The 26,567-nt window shown below is 40.6% G+C and overlaps 1 protein-coding gene across 3 annotated transcripts in view; it reads left to right on the top strand.

Annotated features, from left to right (window-relative positions):
• LOC109923198 (F-box only protein 15) overlaps positions 1 to 26,567 on the top strand; it is a 269,320-nt gene that overhangs the window by 231,723 nt on the left and 11,030 nt on the right. For 2 of the 3 annotated variants that reach the window (XM_048596097.1, XM_048596098.1), the window contains exons 5-9: positions 7,022 to 7,228; positions 15,965 to 16,094; positions 20,230 to 20,312; positions 22,617 to 22,762; positions 24,742 to 24,866. In XM_048596097.1, coding sequence (XP_048452054.1) covers positions 7,022 to 7,228; positions 15,965 to 16,094; positions 20,230 to 20,312; positions 22,617 to 22,762; positions 24,742 to 24,866 — 691 coding nt within the window. The remainder of the gene's footprint in view (positions 1 to 7,021; positions 7,229 to 15,964; positions 16,095 to 20,229; positions 20,313 to 22,616; positions 22,763 to 24,741; positions 24,867 to 26,567) is intronic. The other variant, XM_048596099.1, reaches the window with a different exon arrangement.

Raw genomic sequence — 26,567 nt, 5'->3', positions numbered from 1 at the left:
TCTACACCTTGTTGTCTATGTTTGATTTCTCTGCTTGCCAGCCTTCTGATTTCTGCCTGTACGTATTGCCCATTAGGCAAATGACAGTGGGTGGGCTTTGTAGAATCGTGAAATTGTCTCCTAGTTAATGTGCAAGGTGGCCTTGGTTCCTTTGATAGTCCCTAGACCTTCCTGAAGAACTTCTGAGAATTTAATTAGGACTTCACACAGGCAGCCATTTTCTAATCAAAGGGTTAAGCCATTCAAGATTAATGTTTCCACCAGTTTCAGCCCATCAAGCTTGGGTCTGAGCCTTTTACTACAAACAGTGGTAACTGAACCTGCTGCTTCTCATAAGATACTGGAAATAAAGTTGTACTCTTAATCTGTAAAGGTTCTTGGTCTAGCCAACGTCTTGTGCAAACCTAAAGGTTGGAGTCCAGAGCAAATTTTGTTGAACACTGGTTCTACAATCACTGAAAAAGCCATGCCGGTATTGACCTCCATTAGAACAAGGTGGCCACTTAACCAGATGTTTATTTTGGTTCTGACTTGGATGTTGCTAAACAATTTAACTGTTTCAAACCAGATGTAGGTGGACTTTCCAGGGTGTGAACTCTCATGGATACCACCCTATGAGTTCTCTTACTTAATTTTGGACTAGTGGGAATTCCTTGCTGTTTTGAGTCTGCATACCGACAGCAATTACAATGGCTTGCCAACCTGGATCCTGAAGAAAACTTTAACCATTTGGCCAAGTCATGACTCTGTTTTTGGGTTTTGCTGTGGGCTGACCTGGAGTCCCTCGTTCAGGATTTGTCCTGAGTGTGGCTATGCAATTGCCTTAACTCAAGTAGTGTTCCCCAAACTCAGTTGGACTGGCAAGGGTGTCTGCTTCAATTGGAATACTCTGCAACTCGTGCTCCACTTGCCACATTTTCCAATAATAAAGCCCCTTGTAGTGCCAGTTGAAGCCCAGTTGGGCTTCAGCTAGTAGGTGCTTTTTAATGGTTACATCATTAATCCCACATACCAAACGGTCTTTCAGCATCTCAATCAGGGTTGAACCAAAGTCACATGCCTTCGTCAGTCATGTTAACCTAGTCAAAAATCCCGATATGGATTCCCCTGGTTCTTGAATGGCTGACTAAAATGGATAGTGTTTCAGAATTAGAGGAGGCCTGGGGTAGTAATACTCCTTAACTGAATCTGTCACCTCTTGAAAGGTTTTACTATCTGGTGCCTCAGAGAGTAGGCTCCTGCTAACTGAAAAAACTGCCAGGAGAATTATTCGTTGCTTTTCATCTGCACCCAATGTCATTTTCCCAGGGGGTGAGAAAAGGCACACATTCTTTCTAGGTACTTTCCAAAAAACGGCATGATGCCAGAAATGTTTACCCCAACGCAAAGATGACTGTTGCAAGTGAATTTCTTCAGGAGTGTGCTTTTCTCTCTTCCCATTGAAATAACTGCCCCGAGATGGGTATCTCATCTTTGACACTGACCCAACTCCCTCAGACCTAACTTTCAGTGAACAGAATGTCTGACTCCTGTTCTTGTCTGTCAGCCGAGTTTGATTGGGGCTGTTACTCTGGTCTAGTCAAGGAATTCATATTCTATGAGGTCCATGTGGCTGACTTTATTACAGAGTGAACTTGATAACTTAGCTTCCACAGCTCTGTCGGGATATAGAATTAGAGCATTCCAAAGATTCTCACCACCCTTTGGTGAAGAAGTTCCTCCCTCGTATCAGCCCTAAATTTTATTCTGTAACTCTATTCTCTGATTTCAGAGTTCACAGCTAGGGAAGCATTTTTTCAGTATCTACCCTGACTATTCTTTGAAGAATTTTGCAAGTTTTTACAGGGTTGGAATTTAAAAGAACTGGTGACCGATAATCCAAGCCCAGTCTGCTCACCCTCTCCTCAAAGGATGGTTCCAAAATCTTGGGAATCAGTTTTGTGAACATCTGACTGATCCTTGCAGTACCTCATTGATCACTGTTTTCCAATCTTAGAATGATGCATTTATTCCTATTCTGTCATCTGCCTGTTAACCAATCATCAGTGTGTGCTAGTATATTATCCCCAACCCATGTGCTTTAATTTGCTTACCAAAAGCTTGAGTAGGACTTCAACAAAAGCCTTCTGAAAATCCAAATCTCCCACATCCACTAGTTCCCCTTTAACAACTCGGGTAGTAAAATCTTTAGAAAAGTCTCATCAGGTTTGTCAAACATGCTTTCCTCCTAAATCCATGTTGACTCTCTGCAATCAGAAAATAAATTTATAAGTATTCAGTAATCATGCTCTTTATAATAGACCTAATATATTTTTCTACTGACATTAGACCAACAAGTCTGTTTTCTTTCTCCTTCCTTACATTGGGTTTACGTTTGTAACCTTCCAGTCTGCAATCAGCATTGCAGAATTAATGGAAGTTTGAAAGATAATCACCAGCGCATCTATATATCTGTAATCCTCTCTTTTAACACTTTAGGGTGAGGGTCATTGGGTCCTGGGGATTTGTCAACTTTCGATAATTTCAGTTTCTCTAGTTTGACTGTTACTAATTGCTCAGATTCCTTCCAATGAGACGTTGAATACCAAACGTGTTGATTCTGTCCCTGCAGCATGCTGTGTAACAACTGATTCCATTCCCTCACCTGCTCTTGGCTAAAACAGATTGTTCCTAAGATTTACATCTTCTTTGTTTTGCTGAGTTTCCAATCTCATTGTCTACCATAAAATCTGTCTGCTTCTACCTGTAAAGTTGGTTGTTCAGTATCGGGCTTAGCCAATCTGCAGAAACTCTTATCCTTTATTTTGTTATATATGAACAAGGAGCAAGAGTAGACCACTTGGCATTTAGACCCTGCTCCACCATTCAATAAAATCACGGCTGATCTGATTTTCACTTCAACTCTACATTCCTGCATATCCCCGATCTTTCATCTCTTGGAAATCTATGCTTCTCTGCCTTATAAATATTTAGTCTGTATCCACTGTCTTTTGAGGAAGTGAATTCCAAAGACACTCAACCCTTAGAGAAAACATGTTTCCTCATCGCTTCCAAATGGGTGCTCCTTTATTTTAAACTGACCCTGAATTCTATTACCCTGAGACCTTGGATTCACTTGTGTGGAAAATTATAGAAAAAGTTAATGGTGGGGAGGGCTCAGCAAAGATTATTCAAGTTTCTAGAACAAGTAATAGGACAGAGTTGGGGTCCGGAAAGAGTCAGGAATCTAACTTCAGGCACAACAGATAAGGGGATAACTAAGAAGGGGCGGGAGGTGGGGGGCGTTCGACCAAGATTAAGGGTGTTGTACTTAAATGCATATAGCATACAAAACAAAGGTAGATAAGTTTGTAGCACAGATGTAAAATGGCAGGTATGATTTTGTGGGTATTACAAGTGACGTGGCTGCAAGGGATAAGGACTAGGAACTGAATATCCAAGGATACCATCAAAATGACAGGCAGAATGGCAGGGGGTTAGGGTTCCCTTGTTAGTAAGAAATGAAATTAAATCGATCACGATAAGTGATGTAGAGTCGGAAGATATAGAATCTGTATGGATAGAGTTGAAGAACTGTAAAGGATAAAAGACTCTAATGGGAGTTATGTACAGGCCTCCGAGAAGTAATCAGGATATGGGGAAGAAAATAAATCAGGAGATAGAGCAAGCACGTAAGAAGGGCTTTGAATGCAGGTAGACTGGGAAAGTTAGGTTGGTAGTGGATGTCAAGAAAAGAAAAGGAATTCATGGAATGTCTACAAGACTTTTTGGAGCAGCTTGTGTTAGAGCCCGTGAGGGACGGTGGAGGAGCAATGGCATGAGTTTTTTTGGGTAATTTGAGAGCACAGCAGAAATTTTTCCCAAGGAAAGAAACTTATTATTGGGCAGATGAAGCAACCATGGCTGATGAGGGAAGCAAGGGACAGCCTAAAGCATACAATGTGGTGAAGATTAGTGGTAAGCCTTTTAAAAACTAGCAGAGGATAATGAAAAATATAATAAGGGGAAAGAAGATGACATATGAAAATAAGCTAGTTAGTAATATAAAAGAAAATTGCAAGATATTTTAGGTATCAAACAGGTAAGAGGGAGGCAAGAGTGGACTTTGGACTGCTAGAAAATGAGGCTGGAAGAACTAGGAATGGTGAACAAAGAAATGGTCAAAGAACTGAACAGTACTTCTCATCAGTTTTCATAGTGGCAGATGCCAGCATACCAGAGCTTCTTAAAAATAAGGAGGAAGAGGCGAGTATAATGGCCATTACTAAGGAGGTGGTTTTGGGAAGCTGAAATATCTGAAGGTGGATAAATTGCCTGGATCAGACGGACTACACCCCTGAAGGAAAAGTTGCCGAGGAGATTGTGGAGGAAAAGGTGATCTTTCAGGCATCACTGGAGTTAGGAGGATAGCAGAAGACTGGAAATTGGCTAATATAACATTCCTGTTTAAGAAGGTAGGGAAGCAGAAGACAGGAAAACATAGGCTGGTCAGCCTGAGCTTGGTAGTTGTTGAGATTTTACAGTCCATTTTGAAGGATGAGATTGTAGAGTATTTGGAAGTACGTGGTAAGAAAGGACTGAGTTGGCTTGGCTTTATCAAGGTGAGGTCATGCTAGATAAATCTATTTGAATTCTTTGAGATGGTATTGAGCAAGTTAGACTAAGGAGAGCCAATGGGTGTGATCTATTTGGATTTCCAGAAGGCCTTTGACAAGGTGCCACACAGGAGGCTGCTAAATAAGATAAGAGTCCATCTTGTAAGGGACAAGACACTGGTATGGATGGAGGATTGGCTGACTGGCAGAAGGCAGAAAGTAGGAATAAAGTCATCTTTATCAGCTGAGTTCCGGTGATCAATGGAGTTCCATGGGGGTCTGTGTTGGACTACAGCTATTCATGTTGTACATTAACGATCTGGGCGAATGAACTGATGGCATTGTTGCTAAGTTGGCAAACAACACAAAGATAGGTGGAGGGAAAGGTAGTGTTGAGGATGCAGAGAGGCTGCAGAAGCACTTGGACAAGATAGGAGAGTGGGCAAAGAAATGGCAGATGGAATACAATGTGTGAGGTTATGTACTTTGGTAGGAAGAATAGACGTGAAGGCTATTTTTTAAATGGGGAAAGGCTTTGGAAATCTGAAACACAATCGAACTTGGGAGTCCTAGTTCAGATCTCTCAAGGCAGGTTCATTTGGCAGGTAGAAAGGCAAATGCAGTGTTAGCTAGCATTCATTTTAAGAGGGCTAGAATACAAGAGCAGAGATGAACAGCCGAGGCTGTACAAGGCTGTAGTGAAACTGCATTTGGAATATTGTGAGCAGTTTTGAGCCCCATATCTAAGGAAGAAAGGAAAATGTGCTGGTGTTGGAGTTGGTCCAGAGGAGGTTTAGAGGAACGATCCTGGGAATGAAGGGGTTGTTATATGAAGAGCAGTTGAGGACCTGGAGTCTAACCGATAGAGTTTAGAAGGTTGGTGGTGGGGGGAGTGGCGTGAGTGGAATCTCAATGGAACTTATAGAATACTGAGAAGCATGGATAGAGTGGATGTGGAAAATATGTTTCTACTGATAGACTAGGACCCAAGGGAACAGCCTCGGAAGGGGCAACCCCTTAGGACTGAGATGAGGAGGAATTTCTTCGGCCAGAGGGTAGTTACACTGTGGAACACATTGCCACAGAGGGCTGTGGAGGCCCAGTCATTGAGTGTTTTTAAGATAAAGATAGGTTCTTGATTGGTAACGGGTCAAGGGTTACAAGGAGAAGGCAGGAGAATGGGGTATATCAGCCATGATCGAATAGGAGCGCAGACTTAATAGGATGAATGGCCTTATAATACTGTACACAGTACTCCAGATGCTATCTCACCAATGCCCTGTACAGCTGAATGTGATTGCATTCAAAATCCACCTCTTAGTGCACTTTTGGCTAGTCTCCCACATCAATGATTTTGGATTTGGAGGGGACATGGGGCATACTGGTAATGTTAATAGACTGGTAATCCAGAGACACAACTCAAGTTCGGCGGAAATAAAAAACGAAAAATGCTGGAGAAACTGAGCAGGTCTGGCAGCATTTGCAGTGAGAGAAAGTTAATATTTTGAGTCTGATATGACTGTTTTTCAGTTCTGAAGGAGAATCATAACAGACTCAAAGCATTAACTCTGCTTCTCTCTCTGCAGATGCTGGTAGATCTGCTGAGTTTCACCAGTATTAATTGTTTTTATTTCAGATTTACAACATCCACAGTATTTTGGTTTTATAAAAGCTCTGGGGTCATGGGTTCACATTGCACCATGGCAGTTGGTGGAGTTTAAAATTCATTTATTAAAATCAGGCATGTAAAGCCAACCTCAGTGGTTACCAAAAAACTATCATTGTTGTTAAAAACCCCATTTTCTTCACTGGCATCTTTTAGTAATCTAGACTCAATAATGCAGATGACTGTCAAATACCATTTGAAATAGCCTATCAAGCTATGTATTTCAAAGATCGTTAAGGATGGGCTACAAATGCTGGTCTTGAGTGACGCCTATATTTCATGATAAAAAAAGTGTTTTGTAGGACTAATAATTTTACATTTATCTTGCACTTTTGTCAGTCCTTTAAGATCCTACCTCAAGTATTTTCCCAAATTTCAACCATTCCAATGTCTCTTGGTGTTATCATCATTCTTGTTTCTATGTAAAAAGTTACAACATTTTATTGGTCATGTGTTTCATGTGAACAGATGGACAACTAGGGGTTCAAGATATTTTAACATGTTCTGTGATCTGACTTAAGATAGTTATTTGCTATTATAAATATTCCTCATAATTTAAAGGAAAGATGAATTAGTGGTGCTAAAATACATAAGTTATTCAAACTGTTGAAAATTGATGCAGTATTTTTTAGCAGCGTGCTGACAAAGATTAAATTTAAGGTAATCAGATTTGCCAGGTTTCTGCTGATTCTAAGGATTATGATCAAATTGACCATAATGACAAGTTACAATTAACTGCCTTAAAAATGTTTGTATACAGGGCTCTTGGAATTACTTGGATAATAGTTCTCAGAGAAAAGAATGGGAAAGAACATGTGAAGGAGCAAAGTAAGGCCTACTTCAATGAAACATCTACTACTTTATGCTGGAACAGTACAGTTTGGCCTTCTCTTTCTAGTCTGAAAGCACTCTGTGTATATGGAGTTACACCATTGTTTTGTCCGAGTAAAACTCCTGCAATAAATGGGTGAGTTTATGAGAGAACATATGATGCAATGTAACTAAATTAATTTCTCGTAGCATCAATCTGTACATCATACTTAAACAAGCGCAGATGGTGGACAAGGTATAGTTTTTTTTGCCCTCCTTCCTGATACATTTTATAAAGCTTTTCTAATGAAGAGAAAGAATGAATATTGATCCCTTACTCCCAGTTGATTCTAGGTAATATTGCAACTACTCTGATATTTCTACTGTGGCCACACAAAATGGGTGCATCAGAGTAAATTTCATGCAAATTACTCTGTACTGAAGAGAATTCTTCTGGTCATGGGTACCAAAAGTATTTGGCAGTCCTCCCATTGTTTACTTCAATCTTTCTGAACCAGCAACCATTGGTTCCAAACTAAAGAATAAGATAAATTCTCCCCCCTCTCGAGTTCAAATATATATGATTTGTGTGTTTTTGGAGAGCTCCTTTTTGATCTTTTTCAAGAGTTCCTTTTCTTGTTCTCAATTACTAATTTCTTTATTGGCTAATACAGTCCATAATCAGACTTACCGGAAAGTAGAATTGGAAGAATTTATTGATGTCCTTAATTGTCATTGCTCCAGCAAACTTATAGCAGGGGAAATATTAATTTCCTGGACAACTCAGTGCAAAACAAATATTTTTTAAAAAATAGCTGATAAACCTTGCATTGGCTGGTGATGCCACCATTTTCATTGCATATGTACAATGCTGAAAATTTCAAATAGGAGCTTTTTACCCTTTTACTGCATTTTTGATTTCAGTCTCAGGTTCATGTTTGATATTTAATGCAATGTTAATTTTGAACTAGAATAAATTGTTGATGAAAGAGAATTTCATTTTTTCACCACTGTGTCTAAAAGTTTCCTAATTTCACTGCACAATGATCTGGATCTGTTTTTTTGGATGATGCCCTCCAAACTTCCTTATATTAATCATTTAACTCCTAAGATTTAAATCATTGTAACAGTGACTACACTTCCAAAATGTTTCATTGACTGTAAAAGAGTTCCACGTGATCCAAAGTCATAAAAAGCAAAATGAAGATGCATTTTGTTCTGTACTGTTTAGTTTACTGTTACTGGTTCGTAGTATAAGCAAAATATTTTTTAATGTAAAGCTGTTCTATGTTATTTTATCTAATTGTTGGTGTTCAATATGGCAGTATTCACTCCATCCTTCCCTCTATAAGCGTTCCTGAAATTCTGCAGTCTTAAGCTAGAGATTTCACTTCCATATGCAGGGAAATCATTACCTTCACGATTTCCAATCGTCATAGATCCCAGTTAATTGAGCATTTATTGATTTGTTTTAACACTGATTACATGCCCCTGCATAAGTGTTGCTAACCCTGTCACCTATTCATCTTGTGGGACTGTTCCTTGCACCCCTTCCTCCTGCGACTGCCAACCTTGCTTCTCAATCTTCTCTAGTTCTGACCCAGAGAAGACTTACTCACCACTTACTTTTTGCTGCTAAAATCTTAGGCTCATAGTGAGAGAAGGAGCCCATCAACAACAAATGTGGGAGGGAACCAGCCAAGATTGGTAGAACAGCGCCTTGCTGACTCTTTCAAATCTAGTTAAAGGAGTTAGTTTTCTCTGCTCATAGTTAAATTTTCCAGGGGATTTTAGGAGCAAATTCATTACCTGGTTTTGTGTATTTTGGGTGTCTTTTTTATTTCTGCCCAATTTCTTGAAATGCTTGGGATCCAGGTTTTTAATCTTGTGTTAACTATGCAGAGATATTTGGGGGGGGTGGTGTGCTGGAAATATCTTGGCTCCATGAGCCTGACCTTTAAAAATGGTTACCTGTGCAGCCTATTTTCATGTGTAAGATTACAAAGGGTTCTTGATCAATTGCACCAGTGGACCGAGGAGTTTAATTTAGACAAATGCATGGTGTTGCATTTCGGTGAGACAAACAAGGGCAGGACTTCTACAGTTAATGGTAGAGCCCAGGGGACTGTTGTAGAACAGAGATCTTGGTGTTCATATACGTAGTTCATTGAAAGTTGTGTCACGGGTAGACAGAATGGTAAAGATGATGTTTGGCACACTTGCCTTCATTGCTCAGACCATTGAGTTTAGGAGTTGGGACGTTGTTTTGCAGTTGTACGGATATTGATGAGGCCACCTTTGGAGTACAGTGTACACTTCTGGTTGCCCTGTTATAGGAAGGATACTAGTAAATTGGAGAGGGTGCAAAAAAGGTTTACAAGGATGTCACTGGAGCTGGAGGGTTTGAGTTATAAGGAGAGGCTGGATAAGCTGGGACTTTTTTCACTGGAGCCTGGGAGGTTGAGGAGTGAAGTTATGAAGGTGTATAAAATTCTGAGGAGCATAGAAAAATCTCTTACCTAGGGTTGGGAAGTTCAAAACTAGAGGGCATAATTTTATGGTGAGAGGAGAGATTTAAAAGGAACCTGAGGGACAACTTTTTCAGAGGGTGGTTTGTATGTGGAATGAATTGCTAGATGAAGTTGTAGATGCAGGTACAGTACAATGTTTAAAAGACATTTGGACAGGTACATGAATAGTACATGAGTATATTTGGCTAGGTACATAAGTACGTGAATAGGAACTATTTAGAGAGACTTGGGCAGATGCAGGCTAGTGGGGACTAGTTTAGTTTGGGAAACTTGGTCGGCATGGGCGAGTTGGACCGAAGGGTCTGTTTCCATACCGTATGACTCTAAGTGGGGATGAGGGAGTGGTGGTGGACTATATGGGGGCCCCCCATGACTTGGGAAATGTGAATGTGGTGGGTAGGGTGAAATATCTGCCTGGGAGTTCTGGCATTGTTTGAATTTTGAGGAAAATAAAGATTGAAATGTAAAACATCCCATCTGCTGTCACCCTCTCACTTGCCCTGCCTCATTTGTGGCAATCTAGGCATCCAACATCCTGTACCCACCTCATACCTACCATGGCAACTTGTGCTCTTATACCCATGGGCCCTCGTATTTCCATGATGCCTCAGTATCAACCCAAGCCAATCAGCACCTCCCTCCTCAACCCACACACACGCGCCCACACGCAGCCAATCCCTTTCTATGCCAACTCATCTAGTATCTACCATGCGCATATCTCAGCAGCACATACGACAGAAAATAAAATTTTTGATGATATCAATATTGGATAAAACACTGATACATAAAATATTCAATTAAGTATTTTGATGTTCCATCTACTGATTTCACTTAACTGCTTAATCTTTTATACAAACAAATATTTCCATTCTATAAGCATTGAAGCTATCTATCAAAATGCTAACTTGATTTGCACCTTTGTGAAAATGCCAATCTGGGAAATCTGTCATTCTATAATAGCTTTTGTCAATAGGCATTGTTGAAATAGCCGGTCTTATTTTCCCAACAACATTTTTTCTTGGCCAGTTCTTGTCAACTTTGACAACTTTGTAGTTGATTTCTCCAGCATTCCTGTTTTTGTTCCTGGTATTAATATGATCTAGCCAGACTGGAGTCAGTACAAGTCAAGGGGAAAGGGCATTACTATATGGAGACATTAGATTAATTGAGTCATAGACAAATGCAACTCAGAAACAGACCCTTCAGTCCAACTCATCCATGCAGACCATCTATCCTAAATTAATCCAGCCCCATTTGCCAGCATTTAGCCCATATCTGTCTAAACGCTTCGTAATCATATACATCTTTCCCATAGCAGGGAGACCAGAATTGAACACGGTATTCAAAAAGTGGCCTAACCAATGTCTTGTACAGCTATAATCTGACCTCCTAACTCCTATAACTCAATGTACTAATTGATAAAGGCAAGCGTACCAAACGCCACCTTCGCTACCTTGTTTCCCTGTGACTACACTTTTCAAGGAACTATGAACCTGCACTGCAAAGTCTCTTTGTTTGGCAACACTGCCTAGGATCTTACAATTAAGTGCATAAGTCCTGCCCTGATTTGCTCAACCAAGATGTAGCACTTCACATTTATCTGGATTAAACTCGGCCTGCCACTCCTTGGTCCATCTGATCAAGGTCCTTTTGTACTCTGGAAAGGAATTTGTGTGTACAAGAAAATTTTCTTATTCAATATGTGGAAATACCTGCTATAGAAGGAGCAAAACTTGACCGTTGTGCACCACCTTCACTGTCCACTATCCCACCAATTTTAGTGTCATCTGCAAATTTATTAACCATACCTCCTATATTCATATTCAAATTATTTATATAAATGACAAAAAGCAATGGGTCCAACACTGATCTCTCCAGCACACCAGTGGTCATAGGCCTACAGTCTGAAAAGCAACCCTCCACCAGCACCCTCTGTCTTCTACCTTTGAACCAATTCTGTATCCAGTTGACTAGTTTGCTCTGTTCGAGTGCCTTACTGACGTCCATAAAGACAATATTCACCGCTCTGCCTTCAATTCTCTTCATCACTTCTTCCAAAAACTTAATCAAGTTAGTGAGAGATGATTACCCACGCACACAGCCATTTTGACTATCCATAATCAGTCCTTGCCTTTCCAAATACAAATCAATCCTGTCTCTCAGAATCCCATCTAACAAGTTGCCCACCACTGATGTTAGGCTCGCTGGTCTATAGTTCCCTGGCTTTTCCTTGCCACTTTCTTAAATAATGGCACCACGTTAACCAATCTTCAGTCTTCCACCACCTCACTCGTAGCTATCAATGATACAAATGTCTCAGCAATCATTTTCCTGGCTTCCCACAAAGTCCTCGGGTCCACCTGATCCCGTCCCGGGGATTTATCCACCTTTTATATGTTTTAACACCACCTCCTGTTTATAGATATTTGTCAAGGTATTGCTATTTACTTCTCCAAGTTCTGTCTTCCTTATTTTCTCCATAGTAAACACTGATGCAAAATACTTATTTAGTAACTTGCGCATCTCCTGTTGCCCCACACATACGTGGCCTCTGTTTGTTGAGGGACCCTATTCTCTCCCTAGTTACTCTTTTGTTCTTAATGTATTTGTAGAAACCCTTTGTATTCCCTTTAACCCTATTTGCCAAAGGCACCTTAAGTCCCCATTTAGCCCTCCTGATTTCCCTCTTAAGTATACTCCTACTGCCCTTAAACTGCTCTAGCAATTCACTCAATCCCTGCTGTCTATAAGTGACTTGCGTTTCTTCGTTTTCTTGACCAGAATCTCAATTTCTGTAGTCATCCAGCGTTCCGTACATCTACCAGCCTTGCCCTTCATCCTAACAGGGACAGTGTGTCTCTGGACTCTTGTTATCTAATTTTTGAAGGCTTCCCATTTTCCAGCCGTCCCTTTACCTGCAAATATCCATCTCTAGACAACTTCTGAAAGTTCTTGCCTAATACTGTCAAGATTGGCCTTCCTCCAATTTAGGATTCTAACTTTTAGATCAGCTCTATCCTTTTCCATAACTATTTTAGAACTAATAGAATTATGATGACTTGCCCCAAAGTGCTTGCCCAGCCATATTTCCCAAGTGTTGGTCACATTTTGCACCTTGTTTAGTAGGTACATCCACATATTGAATCAGAAAATTTTCCTTTACACAATTAACAAATTTCTCTCCATCTGATCCCTTAATACTATGGCAGTCCCAGTCTGTTTGGAAAGTTTAAATCCCCTACCATTGCCACCCTGTAATTCTTGCAGATAACTGTGATCTCCTTACAAATCTGCTTCTCAATTTCCCACTGTCTGTTGTACAATCCCAATTAGGTTTTCATCCCTTTGTTATTTCTCAGTTACACCCAAATAACTCTACTGGACGTACTCCCTGGAATATCCTCCCTAAGTGCAGCCGTAATGTTATCCCTAATCAAAAATGCTGCTCCCTGTCTTCTCTTGCCCTGCTTTTCTATCCTTCCTATAGCATCTATGCCCTGGCACATTAAGCTGTCAGTCCTGTCCATCCCTGAGCTATGACTCTCTGTAATAGCCATAATATCCCAGTCCCATGTTCCCAGCCATGCCCTGAGTTCATCTGCTTAACCTTTCAGGCCACGTGCATTGAAATAAATGCAGTTTAGTTTACCAGTCTTGCCTTGTTCTCTTTTTTTTTTGGTCTGCCTGCCTTGAATATTTGACTTGCTCCTTTTCCCAACTGCATGAGCCTCAGACTGATCCCTCTTCTCATTATCTCCCTGGGTCTCTTTCACCACCACGATCAATTTCGCCCCCCCATCAAAAAAAACAAGGCTTGAATTGTCTCTGGAGTAGCTCTAGCAAGTCTCCCTGCCAGTCCCCATCCTTCTTATACAGGTCACGTCTACCCCAGAAGAGATTCCAATGATACAAAAATGTGTATCCTTCTCCCCTGCACCAGCTTCTCAGGCATGCATTCATCTGCTCTATCCTCCTATTTCTACCCTCACTAGCACATGGCACCAGGAGTAATCCAGGTATCACTATATTACTAATGCTCGAGTACCTACTTCTTAACCTCCTGTCTAATTTCCTTTATTCTCCTCTTAGGTTGAGAAAAAGATGAGGTTCTATGTCCTTGGTTCCAATGTATACAATGACCACCTGCTGGTCTCTGTCCCATTTGAGAATATTCTGCACCCTCTTCAAGATGTTCTTGACCCTGGTACCCAGGAGGCAACACACAATTCTGATTCTTGTTGCCAGCCACAGAAATGTCTACTAGTACCTCTGACTAGAGCTCCCTTTCACAATTGATCACTTGGAACCTTGTATACCTGTCATTACAGAGCCAGTTTTGGTGTGAGAAACTTGACTGTCAGTGTTACATTTCCCTGAGAGTCCATCACCCCTTACATTTTACAGAAGAGCATACTTGTTTAAGATGGGGATAGGATAGGAGGCTCCTGCATGACCTGCCCATCCTCCTGCCTTTCCTAGAGGTAACCCATCCACCCACATAGCACAAAGGACGATGATCATGATTGCTGGAGGTCAGTCATCTTAGTTTCAGTGCAAAACAGCAAGAGTTTATCAGGGTAGTATCCTGATGACTGTGCAATGTTCAGCACCATTTAAAATTTCATAGGTACTGAAACAGTTTCTGTCCATATACAGCAATACCTGGACAGTACCCATGCTGGGCTGATAAGTGGCAAGTAAGGTTCGTGTCTAGCAAGTACAATGATCATCTCAAACAATAATGAATCTCCTATATCCTTTTGACATTCAGTGGTATTACTTTTGCTGAATCTCTAATAATATCCTGGGGTTTACCATTGACTAAAAATGAGTGGGACTCGTCATCCTCTCGAAGTTCCACAGAGTTCTGACTTGTAACAATACAGCTGTTCCTTTACTGTCACCGGGTCAAAACAAATTGACATAGACAAAATATTGCTCAGTCTTCTTGGAAAAAGACACAAGTTGCATATCAGAAATATAGAGTAATGTCTGGGCTAACAACGGTGAGTAAATTTAAGTTAAATAATATTAACAGAGAAAATGTTTTAGAGAAATTTAAGTGACTGAAATCCAACAAGTTCCCAGGATCGATGACCAACATCCTAGGCTTTAAAAGATAGACCTGCAGGGACAGTGAATGCGCTGGTTATGATTTTCCGAAATTCTCTAGATCCTGGAATGTCCCTGCAGATTGAAAATTAGCAAATATAACATGACTATTCAAGAAAGAAAAGAGTGGTTAAAAAATGGAGTATTGTTGCCATGTGACATTGGTCATCAACAAAATGCTGGGAACTATTATGAGGAAGACTTTACAATGCACTTAGAGCAATGTATGATCAAAACAAATGCACGTAATTTTATGAAATAGAGGTTCTGTTTAACAAATTTTTAAAATGTTTTTGAGGCTGTAACTAGTAGGTAGGTAAAGGGAAACCTGTAGAAGTGTACTTGGATTTCCAAAGGACATTTGATAAGATTCCACACAAAAGGTTAGTACACAAGATAAAGACTTAAGAGTTGGGTATCATATATTAGAATAGATAGTGTTGGTTAATGGGCACGAATCAGAGAATAGGTATAAATGGGGCACTTCCAAGTGACAGTCTGTAACAAATGGGTGGCATGGTGGCTCAGTGGTTAGCACTGCTGCTTCACAGCACCAGAGACCCGGGTTCGATTCCACCCTTGGGTGACTGTGTGAAGTTTGCACATTCTCCCCGTGTATGCATGGGTTTCCTCTGGGTGCTCCGGTTTCCTCCCACAGTCCAAAGATGTGCAGGCTAGGTGGATTGGCCGTGCTAAATTACCCTGTAGTGTATTGGGGGATGGGTCTGGGTGGGATGCTCTGAGGCTCGGTGTGGACGTGTTGGGCCAAAGGGCCTGTTTCCACACTGTGGGATTCTATGAAAGATCAGTGTTGGGACCTTACTTTTCACAATCTATCTTAAAAGTTTGGATTGAGAGAGAGTTATTATATCTGACTTTGCTGAATATAGAAAGCTAGATGGGAATGCAGGCTGTGATGAAGACTAGGTGATTCTAAGCTCCGGCATTCCTTTAAAATTTTCCTAGATGACACTCCTCAAAATCTATTTGACCGATCTGAAAATTTGGGTGTTTTTTTTTTTTCAAACCAATTTGCATCAGCTTTCAACTTCAAACATATGGTGACTTTCTCCCAAGCATTTCCTTAAAACTAGGGACTCCTGTATTACCATGAGAATCTGCTGGTTAACCATTGGCTCTTTTTAGACGAATAAATGTAATCTTTGTTTTCTAAGAGAAACACTAAATAAAATTGAGCAATCTCTGAAACTGATTCATGGCTTGTTACTAATTTCAAGTTCTTTTTTAAGACCTCGCCGGCGATCCCTACTTGCGGAGTATAGTCTGACAAATCTGGAAGAATTGAGTACGTGTGTAGGTGGAGACCAGCTTATCAAGCTGCAGTGCTTATACCCTGGCATGTTGTTGGGATGTTGGCAAGTGAGTTAATAGTTTCAATTTAATTTTACAGTCTTGTCATGGAAAGAAAAGAACCATCAAGTTGTGGTTTGTGTCTGAGTAATTGGTCAAAGTGATAGAAATGGAGCGATACTCTGAGAGAATCCCTTGGTAGTCCCTCCTGTTTCACTGAGTTTTAAGATGGCTGATAAGTCTGAAGAATGATCTATTCACTCCGCCAGAAGCAGGCAGTTGGTGCTTGAAGGGTTACTAAATTATTTGTTTAAAGGTTTATATACCTTCTTAAATTTGTCCTTGCATGTTCCCATCAACCATCAGTCATCAGGTTGGTAACAAGCCAGGGTTCCCCATGCATCAGTGAACGTTTGACCAAGTCAAGAATGTTTCGAGGAATTGTTAACATTTCTGTGGTAAAGCCCAACTGAGTAGAGCAGCTTAGGAAGCCTGGTGTCAGCCATGTGATGAGGTGTCCCAATGAGAGGAGCTGATTAGCACCTTGATACTGTGCAAATCGCCTTTGTGGAAACATATCTGTGATTCTGAAATGTTAAATAATGTAAGGGATCATTTGTTTTCAAAAATAAACAAAACTAATTTTATTTTGCCCATTAGATCGATCTTTCATCTTGAGTCATTTAAGATACAGTAATAATTCCTTTTGTAAATACTGCATTGATTTATATTTTTAAACATTTATTTGTGGGATGTGGATGTCGCTGGTTGGGCCAGCATTTTATTGCCCATCCCTATTGTCCTTGAGAAGGTGGTGGTGAGCTACCTTCTTGTATCTCTGTAGCCCATGTGCTGTAAATAGACTTACAATTCCATTAGGAAGTGAATTCCAGGGTTTTGCTGCATTTACACTGCAGGATGTTTTCAAGAATGGATGATGAGTGGCTTGAAGAGGAACTTTCAGATGTTGTTCCAATGTATCTGCAGCCCTTATCCTTCTAGATGGTAGTGGTTGTGGGTTTAGATGGTGATATCTAAGGAACTTTGGTGAATTTGTGCATTGCGTCTTGTAGATAGTGCACACTTACGCTAATTAGCATCGATGATAGAGGGAATGAATGTTTGTGGATGTGGTGCCATTCAAGTGGACTGCTTTGTCTTGGATAGTGTCAAGCTTCTTGAATAGTGTTGAAGCTGCATTCATCCAGGCAAGTGGGGAGTATTCCATCACACTCCTGCCATGTAAATGGTGACCCACTTGGGGGTCAGGAGGTGTGTTAGTTGCTAAAGGATTCCTTGCCTCTGATCTGCCCTTACAGCCACAGTATTTATTTTGGTGGTCCAGTTCAGTTTCTGGTCAATGGTAATCCCCAAGATGTTGAAAATGGGGAATTCTATGATAACATCACAGAATATCAAAGTATGCTAATTAGATTCTCTCTTGTTAGAGATGGTTGTTGCTTGGCAATGTGGTATGAATGTTACTGGCCACTTGTTTGCCCAGGCCTATTACTGTTCAGGTGTTACTGCGTTTGGACATAGAATGCTTCAGTATCTGAGAAGCTGTGAATGGTACTGAACGTTATGCAATCATCAGTGAACATTCCAACTTTTGACTTGAATGGAGGAAGGTTGTTGTTGAAGCAGCTGATTACGATGAAAATTCTGCCGTGATGTCCTGGGTCTGAGATGCAGCTATTCCAACAAACACAATTAGCTTCATGCTATCAGAGGTTTCCCTCTGATTCCCGTTGCCTTTAGTTTCGTTCAGGTTCCTTGATACCAAATTTAGTCAAATGCTGCCTTGATGTCAATGATAGTCATACTCTTCTCACCTCTGGATTTCATCTTTTTTTTAAACCTTGTTTGAAGCAAGACTAATGAGACCAGGAGCTGAATGGACCTGGCAGTACACAAACTGACTGTTAGTGAATAGGTTATTGCTGAGCAAGTGCTGCTTGTTAGTACTGTTGATGATCTCTTCCCTCACTTCACTGGTTGAGAAAGACTGTTGGGGTGGACTGGTGTCCTGCTTTTCCTGCACAGAGTACATCTGGGTGTTTTTTCACATTGTTGGGTAGATGCAGTGGCAGTGTGGTAGCTGCAAAGGAGCAGCTTAGCCAAGGGTGTGGCAAGTTCTGGAGCACGAGTCTTCAATGCTATTACTAGAATGCTGTTGAGGTCTACAATGTTTGCCGTATCCGGTGCCTTAAGCTATTTCTGAATATCATGTGAATGAATTGAATGTGATACTGGGACCTCTGGAGGACGACGAGATGGATCATTGTCATAAATGCTTCAGCCATGTCTTTTGCACTGATATTCTGGGCCGCCTTATTATTGAAGCTGGGCATGTTTGTTGAGTCGTCACTGCCAGTGAATTATTTAATGGTCAACCACTATTCACGACAAAATGTGGCAGGACTGCAGAATAAATAATCAATTCTGTTGGCAGTGGAATTTATTCTCCCTATCACTTGTTGTTTATGCTGTTTGGCGAGTAAATAGCTCCGTACTGCAGTTTGACCAAGTTGACACCTCATTTTCGGTATGTATGGTGCTGATCCTGGCATGCCATTCTACGTTCTTTGAACAAGGATTGATCCTCTGGCTTGATGGTAATTGTATATCAACGGATATGCCAGACCATGCGGTTTTAGGTTGTTTTGGACTGCAATTCAGGCCTCAGTACCTCATGAGTACCCAGTCTTGAGTTGCTAGCACCATGGTAGTGTCAAAAGCGCAATAGAGTGTATCCTCAATGTGACAATGAGGTTATTTCCACAAGAACTGGTGCAGCAGTCTCCTAATCCTGGCTCTAGCCTCCATGATTAGCACTGCTGCTTCAAAGTGCCAAAGATCCGGATTTGATTGTACCCTCGGGCAACTGTCTGTGTGGAGTTTGCAAATTCTCCTCGTATCTGGTTGGCTTTCCTCTGGATGCTCCTCCCACAGTCCAGAAATGTAAGTTAGGTGGATTGGCTGTGCTAAATTGCCCATAGCGTGCAGGCTAGGTGGATTGCCCATAGGAAATGCAGGGTTACAGGGACTGGGTGGAGGAGTGGGTCTTGTTGGAATGCTGTTGAGAGTATTGGTGTGACTTGATGGCCCAAATGGCCTGCTTCCACACTGTAGGGATTCTATGGTTCTAGATGATAGAGGACTTGGCAGATCAACAGGACTGAGTTTTCCATTGTCTTGTCCAGTGCCCTGGGAGAGGCCAAATTGTCCATCTGGTTTCATTTCTTATTTTTTGGTGGGTTTTTTCAGTGGTCTGATGCAACTGGGTGGCTTGCTAGGCCATTGCAGAGGTAGAGTCAACACTGCTGATTTGAAGTAACATGGAGGCCACAATGGATAAAAACAGCAGTTTTCCTTCTCTAAAGGACATTGAGGTTTTTACAAGTGAACAATGGTTTTTGGCCATAATTAGAGTTTTAATTCCAGATTTTCAAAAAATTCAAATTGCACTCTGTTGTAATGGGATTCAACTGTGTTGCTAGTTTCAGCCTGTTCAGATAGAATCCCAGGCTAACAACAATGTGAACTAAGAATAGTGAGCAATATTAGGTTTAGGATAATATGACCTAGAAATAACAGAACACATAATTTGCAGGTTAATATAGTGAATAATTTGGCCAGCAGATTATTTAAAATATGAGAATAATGCAAATTCAGATGGGCTTTTAAAAATAGGTATTTTCATCTCATTGTAAGAGACATTTTCTTAATGTGTTAAATTAAATTACATAACCTGAAAAATTAGAAGAGACGATCTTATCTTTTTAAACATGTACGTTTTGGTTTATTGCACTCACACCTTTTTAAGTGTGATCAGTTCACTTTGGTGTTTACATAAATGACAAAGCAAGCTAGCCCATTTAGTCAAAATATATTTACATAACGGCTGCATTTCCACAAAGTTGTTCAGCAATGGGATTTATCCACATTCCTCAATCTTGGAAATATGATTGCAGTGTTTTATCAACAAGGAAAAGATAAATCCTTGCCTGTTTAACAGCTAACACAAAGTTAGAGTTAAAGCTTGATTGTCAAAATATGTCAAGTAGCAAAGTGATTCTGCATTTTGTTTGATTAACGTGTGCTGACAGTATTGGCAGGATAACCTTCTCTATGAACACAAATCTTAAAAATAAAGATTGTGCTGTTTTTCACATCTCTCAATTTTAAAAAATATATTTAGGAAGATGGAGAATTGGCTGTTATCATTGCAAACCTTCACTTCCATCAGCTCATTGAGAGGAGTACTTTAGGATCAGTCACCTGGTAAGAAGAATTCTGCTTGCACAGTATACAAAATAAATGATAAACATAACCTCTAAACACTTGGTAACTGCAACTAAATTGCTTTGGATTTATGGAAAAAGTATTGTATTACTTTAGTTACATTGTGCTATTGTATAGTTACATTGTATCATAATCTGGTCAGGTGGGCAGGAAAGTGGTGAATGAAATTCAATCCAGAGAAAGTAATGAGTTTGGGGAGGTGAGATAAGGCAAGAAAATGCATAATAGCTGGTAGGTTTCTGAAAAGTGTAGAGAAATAGAGGGACCTTGGAGTGAATGTCAAGCCTGAAGACAGCAGGATAAGTAAATTACGTGGTGATGTGGACATAGAGTACTTGCTTTTATCGGCCAAGGCCCAGAGTGGGAGTTAATAATAACTTTGTGTAAAAGACCTAGGACACCTCATCAGCATCTTGTAAGCAGTTCTGGCCACCATATCATGGTAAAAATGTGATTGCACTAAAAACGGTACAAAAGAGACTTTACAATGATGTCAAGAATGGCAGCATTTTTGTGGTTGCATCTTTGTAAATTAGCTATGAGGGATGATTGGATAGGCTGTGTTTGTTTTCTGTGCCAGTGGTATACGTTGACTCATGTCATGTGAAACGTTTTTGAAGTGTTAAATACAGTGGATTTCCAAAGAGATTTTATGGGCAGGGAGCTTGTGGAGGCTTCGGGTGCATAGATCTTTAAAATGCCACAAAGGGATGCAGAAAATAAATAAGAAAACGAATGGAATGATAGCCTTTAAACCTAGATGACTCGAGTATAAGGATGCAGACCTTATGCTGCAGTTATACAAAACCTTGGTTACACCCTACTTGGAGTGCTGAGAGTAGATCTGGGCTCCACATCTTAGGAAGGATATATTAGCCTTGAGGCTGTACAACATCGGTTTACAAAAATGATACCAGGAATTCGGGTTACATTGAGGATTTAGAAGGCTAAAATGTAATCTGATTGAAGTCTTCTAGACATTAACAGGAAAACATAGGGTAGATAAAGATAAACTATTTCCACTGGAGATTCTAGAGCTAGGAGGCATATACTGAAAATTAGGGCCAGACTGTTAAGGAGGAATGTTAGAAAATATTTCTACACACCAAAGGATGGTAAGTGTTTGGAACTGTTTCCACAAGTGGTGGTGAATGCTAGATCAGTTGTTAATTTTAAATCTGAGACTTTATTTTAAGCAAATGTATCAAGGGATATGGGCAAAAGGCGGGTATGGAATTATGTTGCTGATCAGCCATGATCTCATTGAATGGCAGAACAGGCACAAGAGGATGGATGGCCTACTCCTGTTCCTGTGCTCCTGCATCAAAACTCTTATCAACCCCCATCTGGTCAGTCAAGTATTCCACCTTCCAGAGAAACTCTGGAATGCAATGAGCCCTTCCAGCAGCACAATGGTTAGCACTTCTGCATCGCAGCACCAGGGAACTGAGTTCAATTCCAGCATTGCCCACTATATAGCTGGAGCTCGCATGTTCAACCTGTGTCTGCATGGGTTTCCTACCATAGTCCAAAGATATGCAAGTTAGGTGATTGGCCATTGCTTTCATTTGTAGGGAGATCAATCAACAGGGGGCATTGATTTAAAATAATTGGTGGAGGTATCAGGAGTGTTGAGGAATTACTTTACCCAGAGGTGGTTGGGGTGTTTAATGGTCACTGCCTGAAAGTGTTTCGGAGGCAGAAACCCTCATACTATTAAACAAATACTTGAATACGGTTCTTATTTTCTATTCACTGGTAGCATGTGGGCATTGCTGGCTAGACCAGCAATTTTTCACCATCCCTAGGTGCCCTTGAGAAGGTGATTATGAGCTGTTGTCTTGAACCACTGCAATTCAAGTGTTGTAGTTAGACCCACCAAGCTGTAAGGAAGGAAATTCCAGAATTTTGCCCCAGTGACGTTGAAGGAAAGATGATAAGTTTCCTAGTCGGGATGGTGAGTGGCTTGGAGGGGAACTTGCAGGTTGTGTTATTCCAATGTAACTGTTGCCCTTGTCCTTCTGGATGGAACTAGTCATGGATTTGAAAGATGCTATCTAAGGAGTAATCTGTATTGTAAATATTAAGTCTCTTCATCTTTCTACGTGAAAGATTGTAATCAAATTACTTTATCTAATTACTGAGTGTTACTGATATTCTTCTGTTTAAAAAGGCAGCAGTATGTTGATACAGTTGTGCCATGTATTGAAAATTTTACAACCTTCAGGCTTCATTTGTTTAATTTATTTACCTTCTCTCTGTTTAATGTTTTGAAAATAAAAGCCAATATTCGTCACCACCTCATGAGCCAATGTTGGATGATATTGATCCAGAATATGGGTTGCATGGCTACCATTGCCACATTGCCTTACATAATGGAAAAAGTTCTTTCATGTCTGGTAGTTTCCATAACATCATCTGTAGAAAAGGTAAGAAGGCTGCCATTTTAGTTTGTATTGCTGCTTTCTCTGTGTGAAAGAAATTTGCAATATCAGTCATTGCACCTTACCTGTTTTCCCCCTTCACAGTGCGGGCAAAATTTCCCTTGCTGCTATTTTTCTTGTTCTGGTGTCTGGTTGATTAGTGAATCTGCAAGTGCTGGACTTGGGATTACTGACTCCACATCTTGATTATCCAACCTCACATCCTCCCTTTCTTTCTACTGTTGCTATATTATGCCTTCGTTGTTAGGGCTGTAACCACCATCTTTTATATCTCCTCTAAAAAAGGTTAATACGCCTGGAACATTTAATTCTCAAGTTCAGTTACGTTGCAACCACATTTCTCTAATGGGTGTTGGATCAAATACACCTGTGCTATTAATTGTACTTTTGAGAATACTTCCATATATTCATATATTTTGCCTGCTATTATTTTTATTTTTACCTTAGTCAATAACAAAATATCTCCCTTAAACTCTTTGCCCCTTCCTGACCCACTGTTAATTTCTAGCCAAATTCTGTACAGCCTTTGTGTTTTTCTTAACCCTTCTCTGAATGCTGCTACTGACATTCATGAGTTTGAAAAACATGTTGAATTTCCTAGATTTTCAAATTGCCTAGACAATGAAAAACAAACCAAAGAACTGCAGTTGATGGAAATCAAAAACAAATCAGAAATTGTTGGAAAACTCTGCAGGTCTGGCAGCATTTACGGAGAGAAGGCAGAGCTAATGTTTTTCATAGAATCATAGAATCCCTACAGTGTGGAAACAGGCCCTTCAGCCCAACAAGTCCACACCGACCCTTGGAGCATCCCACCCAGACCCATCCCCCTATAACCCACCTACTCTACAGACCCCTGAACTCTTACGGGCAATTTAGCATAGCCAGTCCACCTAACCTGCACATCTTTGGACTGTGGGAAGACCAGAGTACCTGGAGGAAACCCACGCAGAAACGGGGAGAATGTGCAAACTCCACACAGACAGTCGCCCGAGGGTGTAATTAAACCCAGGTCCCTGGTGCTGTGAGGCAGCAGTGCTAACCACTGAGCCACTGTGCCGTTTTGGGTCCAGTGAGCCTCCAGAACTTTTTACAGCAATTTCTGATTTTGCCTAGACAGTGAGTCTGTCTGTTTGATTTGTGTTTGTCCCACTGGCTCATCTCCTTTTGGACAGTATCAGTATCTGTGTCCCATGAAGCAAATCTTTGCTTTCCAGATCATTCATTCAAACACACAGTTAATCTGCAAATCTGCTTATCCTATTCCACGTTTACATTTGGATGAGTTAAAAATTACCACTAAGGTTTGCATTTTAATTTAGACCAAAACCCCTCAAACTCTTTCTCAGAAGAGCCACATTCTAAGTTCTGCCTATGTTATTGGTTCCTGTGTGAACAAAAACAACTGATTCTTCTATTTACTGTTTAAAAAAAATTGTAACTCAAACTGTTGGATAAGTTTCTAGCTGCAATAAAAATAGAATCTATTTGAACTTGGCACCAAATTCAGATAGCCCTGCTGATTTTGAATTTTCCTCCACTTGTGAATCATGTGGTTCCACTACTGTTGGAAATGGTGCTGGGACATCAGAATCCAGATTCCCAATGCCATTTTTTTGATACGCTGCAGGATATGACTCCAGGAGAGTCCACGCCTAGATTTGTGTCACCTTTGGATCAGCAGATCTGATGCAGAGTCTGGGAGCACTTCTGAAATGCTGAGTGAAGCCAGTCAGTTGTGTATCAAAAAAGACCTCAGAACATTTTTTTAAAAATACTTCAATGTAATTCTGTTCTTGTGATTAGGATCAGGTGTCAATTGCTGAGACAAACTGTGTTCTTGGTATCAAAAGTCTGGTTTTCTTTGCTTAGATATGTTCTGTATACCTAATTTGCATTTTGATTCTACTTGTATGATCAGTTGATTGTGGTATTGCAAATTCAATATTCTCTCCCAATTTCAGAATTCATCCAGAATGGCTTTTTGCGAATAACAGTTATCAGTTCAAAGAAAGAATCACAGCACAGCACTATCACTGGAAATCTCTACTTACCTTGGAATACAGAGTTCTTAAAAGGAAACATCCAGGTGTGAAAATTTGTGTTTTTGTCCTGATTTGTTTTTTGATTTCCAAGTGCTTTGACCTGAAGCTGTTTTTCCATCCTCCTTCTATCATTGGGCCACCTACCTTCTGTGATTAAAATGTAAAGAGATTTGCTTGTATCCATCTATTTCTTTCTAGCTGCTTAATGGTATGAGACAGCAGTCTGGTGTTTCTGCTTTTAACCAGACAATGGAAGAGTATTTAGTTTCCATTCAGTAGCATAGCTTTCCAATTGACATGGCTGAGGCTGACAAATCAGCAAAGTTAAATTATGTTCTTCCACTCGAACACATTTGGTAATTTAATGATCTACAATGGGAGATAAGATTTGCTGTCTTAGTCATCAATGTTTTCACATATCAGGGTCACTGGAGCAGTTGCCACATTTCAGTGATCAATTGCTGATGCATTGTGGAGATATTACGTGATTGAAATTCACCGTTTTATTTTCTTAAATAATAGTAAATGTTCTTCTCATCAGGCCATAATTGTTTGGTGTTCAATTTATCTGAGTACAAAGGTGGTATTTTTTTTTAATTTTTTAAAATTTTTTTTTCATTTTGATTGTGAACTGAAATGAGAAAAGAAATGATTTAAAAGCCAAGGATTATTGAAGGGTTCCTGCATTTTTCAGAGCAAGTAACCTGACACTGATTGTAAGTGCTGCTTACACAGCCATCGGTTCAAGTAGCGTGGAAGGTCTAGTTGCAGATGAGCTGGAGCCAAGGGATATATGCAAAGTAGCTGATAGTAAAGTAGTTACCATTCCACAAATCAATGAGAGAGGCCTTCTGCCAGCTAACAACTACGATTGGCTCAAAGGTAACTGAACAACTTAGGGGTGTGAATTTTTAGGCAGAGGCCATCAGAGCTCTGTAGGGGAAGGAGCTGTTTTTTTTGCTGTGCAGCAAAAACCATCTCCAGCCTGAAGATATCCAGTTTATTTCCCATCAGTTGCTGTAAGCTGTGGTTTTAATAACCAGCAAGTCAGATATTTTAAAACTGTGAACTATTCGCTCTGTAATGCTGCAAGCAAGTGAAAGTACCTGGAGAAGGAAAATCCAGAAGTAGCGTTCTGATCATAAAAATCATCTCAGCAAATTGGTGGACAGGGACCACTGAACTGCGTTCCCAGTCTCACTGCCCCCCTCCACTTTTTCTTTTCTCTATCTATCTATATACATGTGTAGAGGAGAAGTTTTATAAGTAGGTTAAAGTTTTAGCTAACAAGGTGTAGAGCTGGATGAACACAGCAGGCCAAGCAGCATCAGAGGAGCAGGAAAGCTGACGTTTCGGGCCTAGACCACCCTCCAGAAATCGGGGAGGGGAAGTGGGTTCTGAAATAAATAGGGAGAGAGGGAGAAGTGGATAGAAGATGGATAGAGGAGAAGATAGGTGGAGAGGAGACAGATGGGTCAAAGAGGCGGGGATGGAGCCAGTAAAGGTGAGTGTAGGTGGGGACGTAGGGAGGAGATAGGTCAGTCCAGGGAGGACAAACAGGTCAAGGGGGTGGGATGAGGTTAGTAGGTAGGAGATGGGGGTGGGGCTTGAGGTGGGAGGAGGGGATAGGTGGGAGGAAGGACAGGTTAGGGAGGCGGGGACGAGCTGGGCTGGTTTTGGAATGCGGTAGGGGGAGGGGAGATTTTGAAGCTTGTGAAGTCCACATTGATACCATTGGGCTGCAG

The sequence above is a fragment of the Rhincodon typus genome, chromosome 4 (assembly GCF_021869965.1).
Source record: "Rhincodon typus isolate 14 chromosome 4, sRhiTyp1.1, whole genome shotgun sequence".
NCBI lineage: Eukaryota > Metazoa > Chordata > Chondrichthyes > Orectolobiformes > Rhincodontidae > Rhincodon > Rhincodon typus.
The sequence above is the reverse complement of the archived record's forward strand: the minus strand, read 5'-3'. Positions and strand labels throughout refer to the sequence as shown.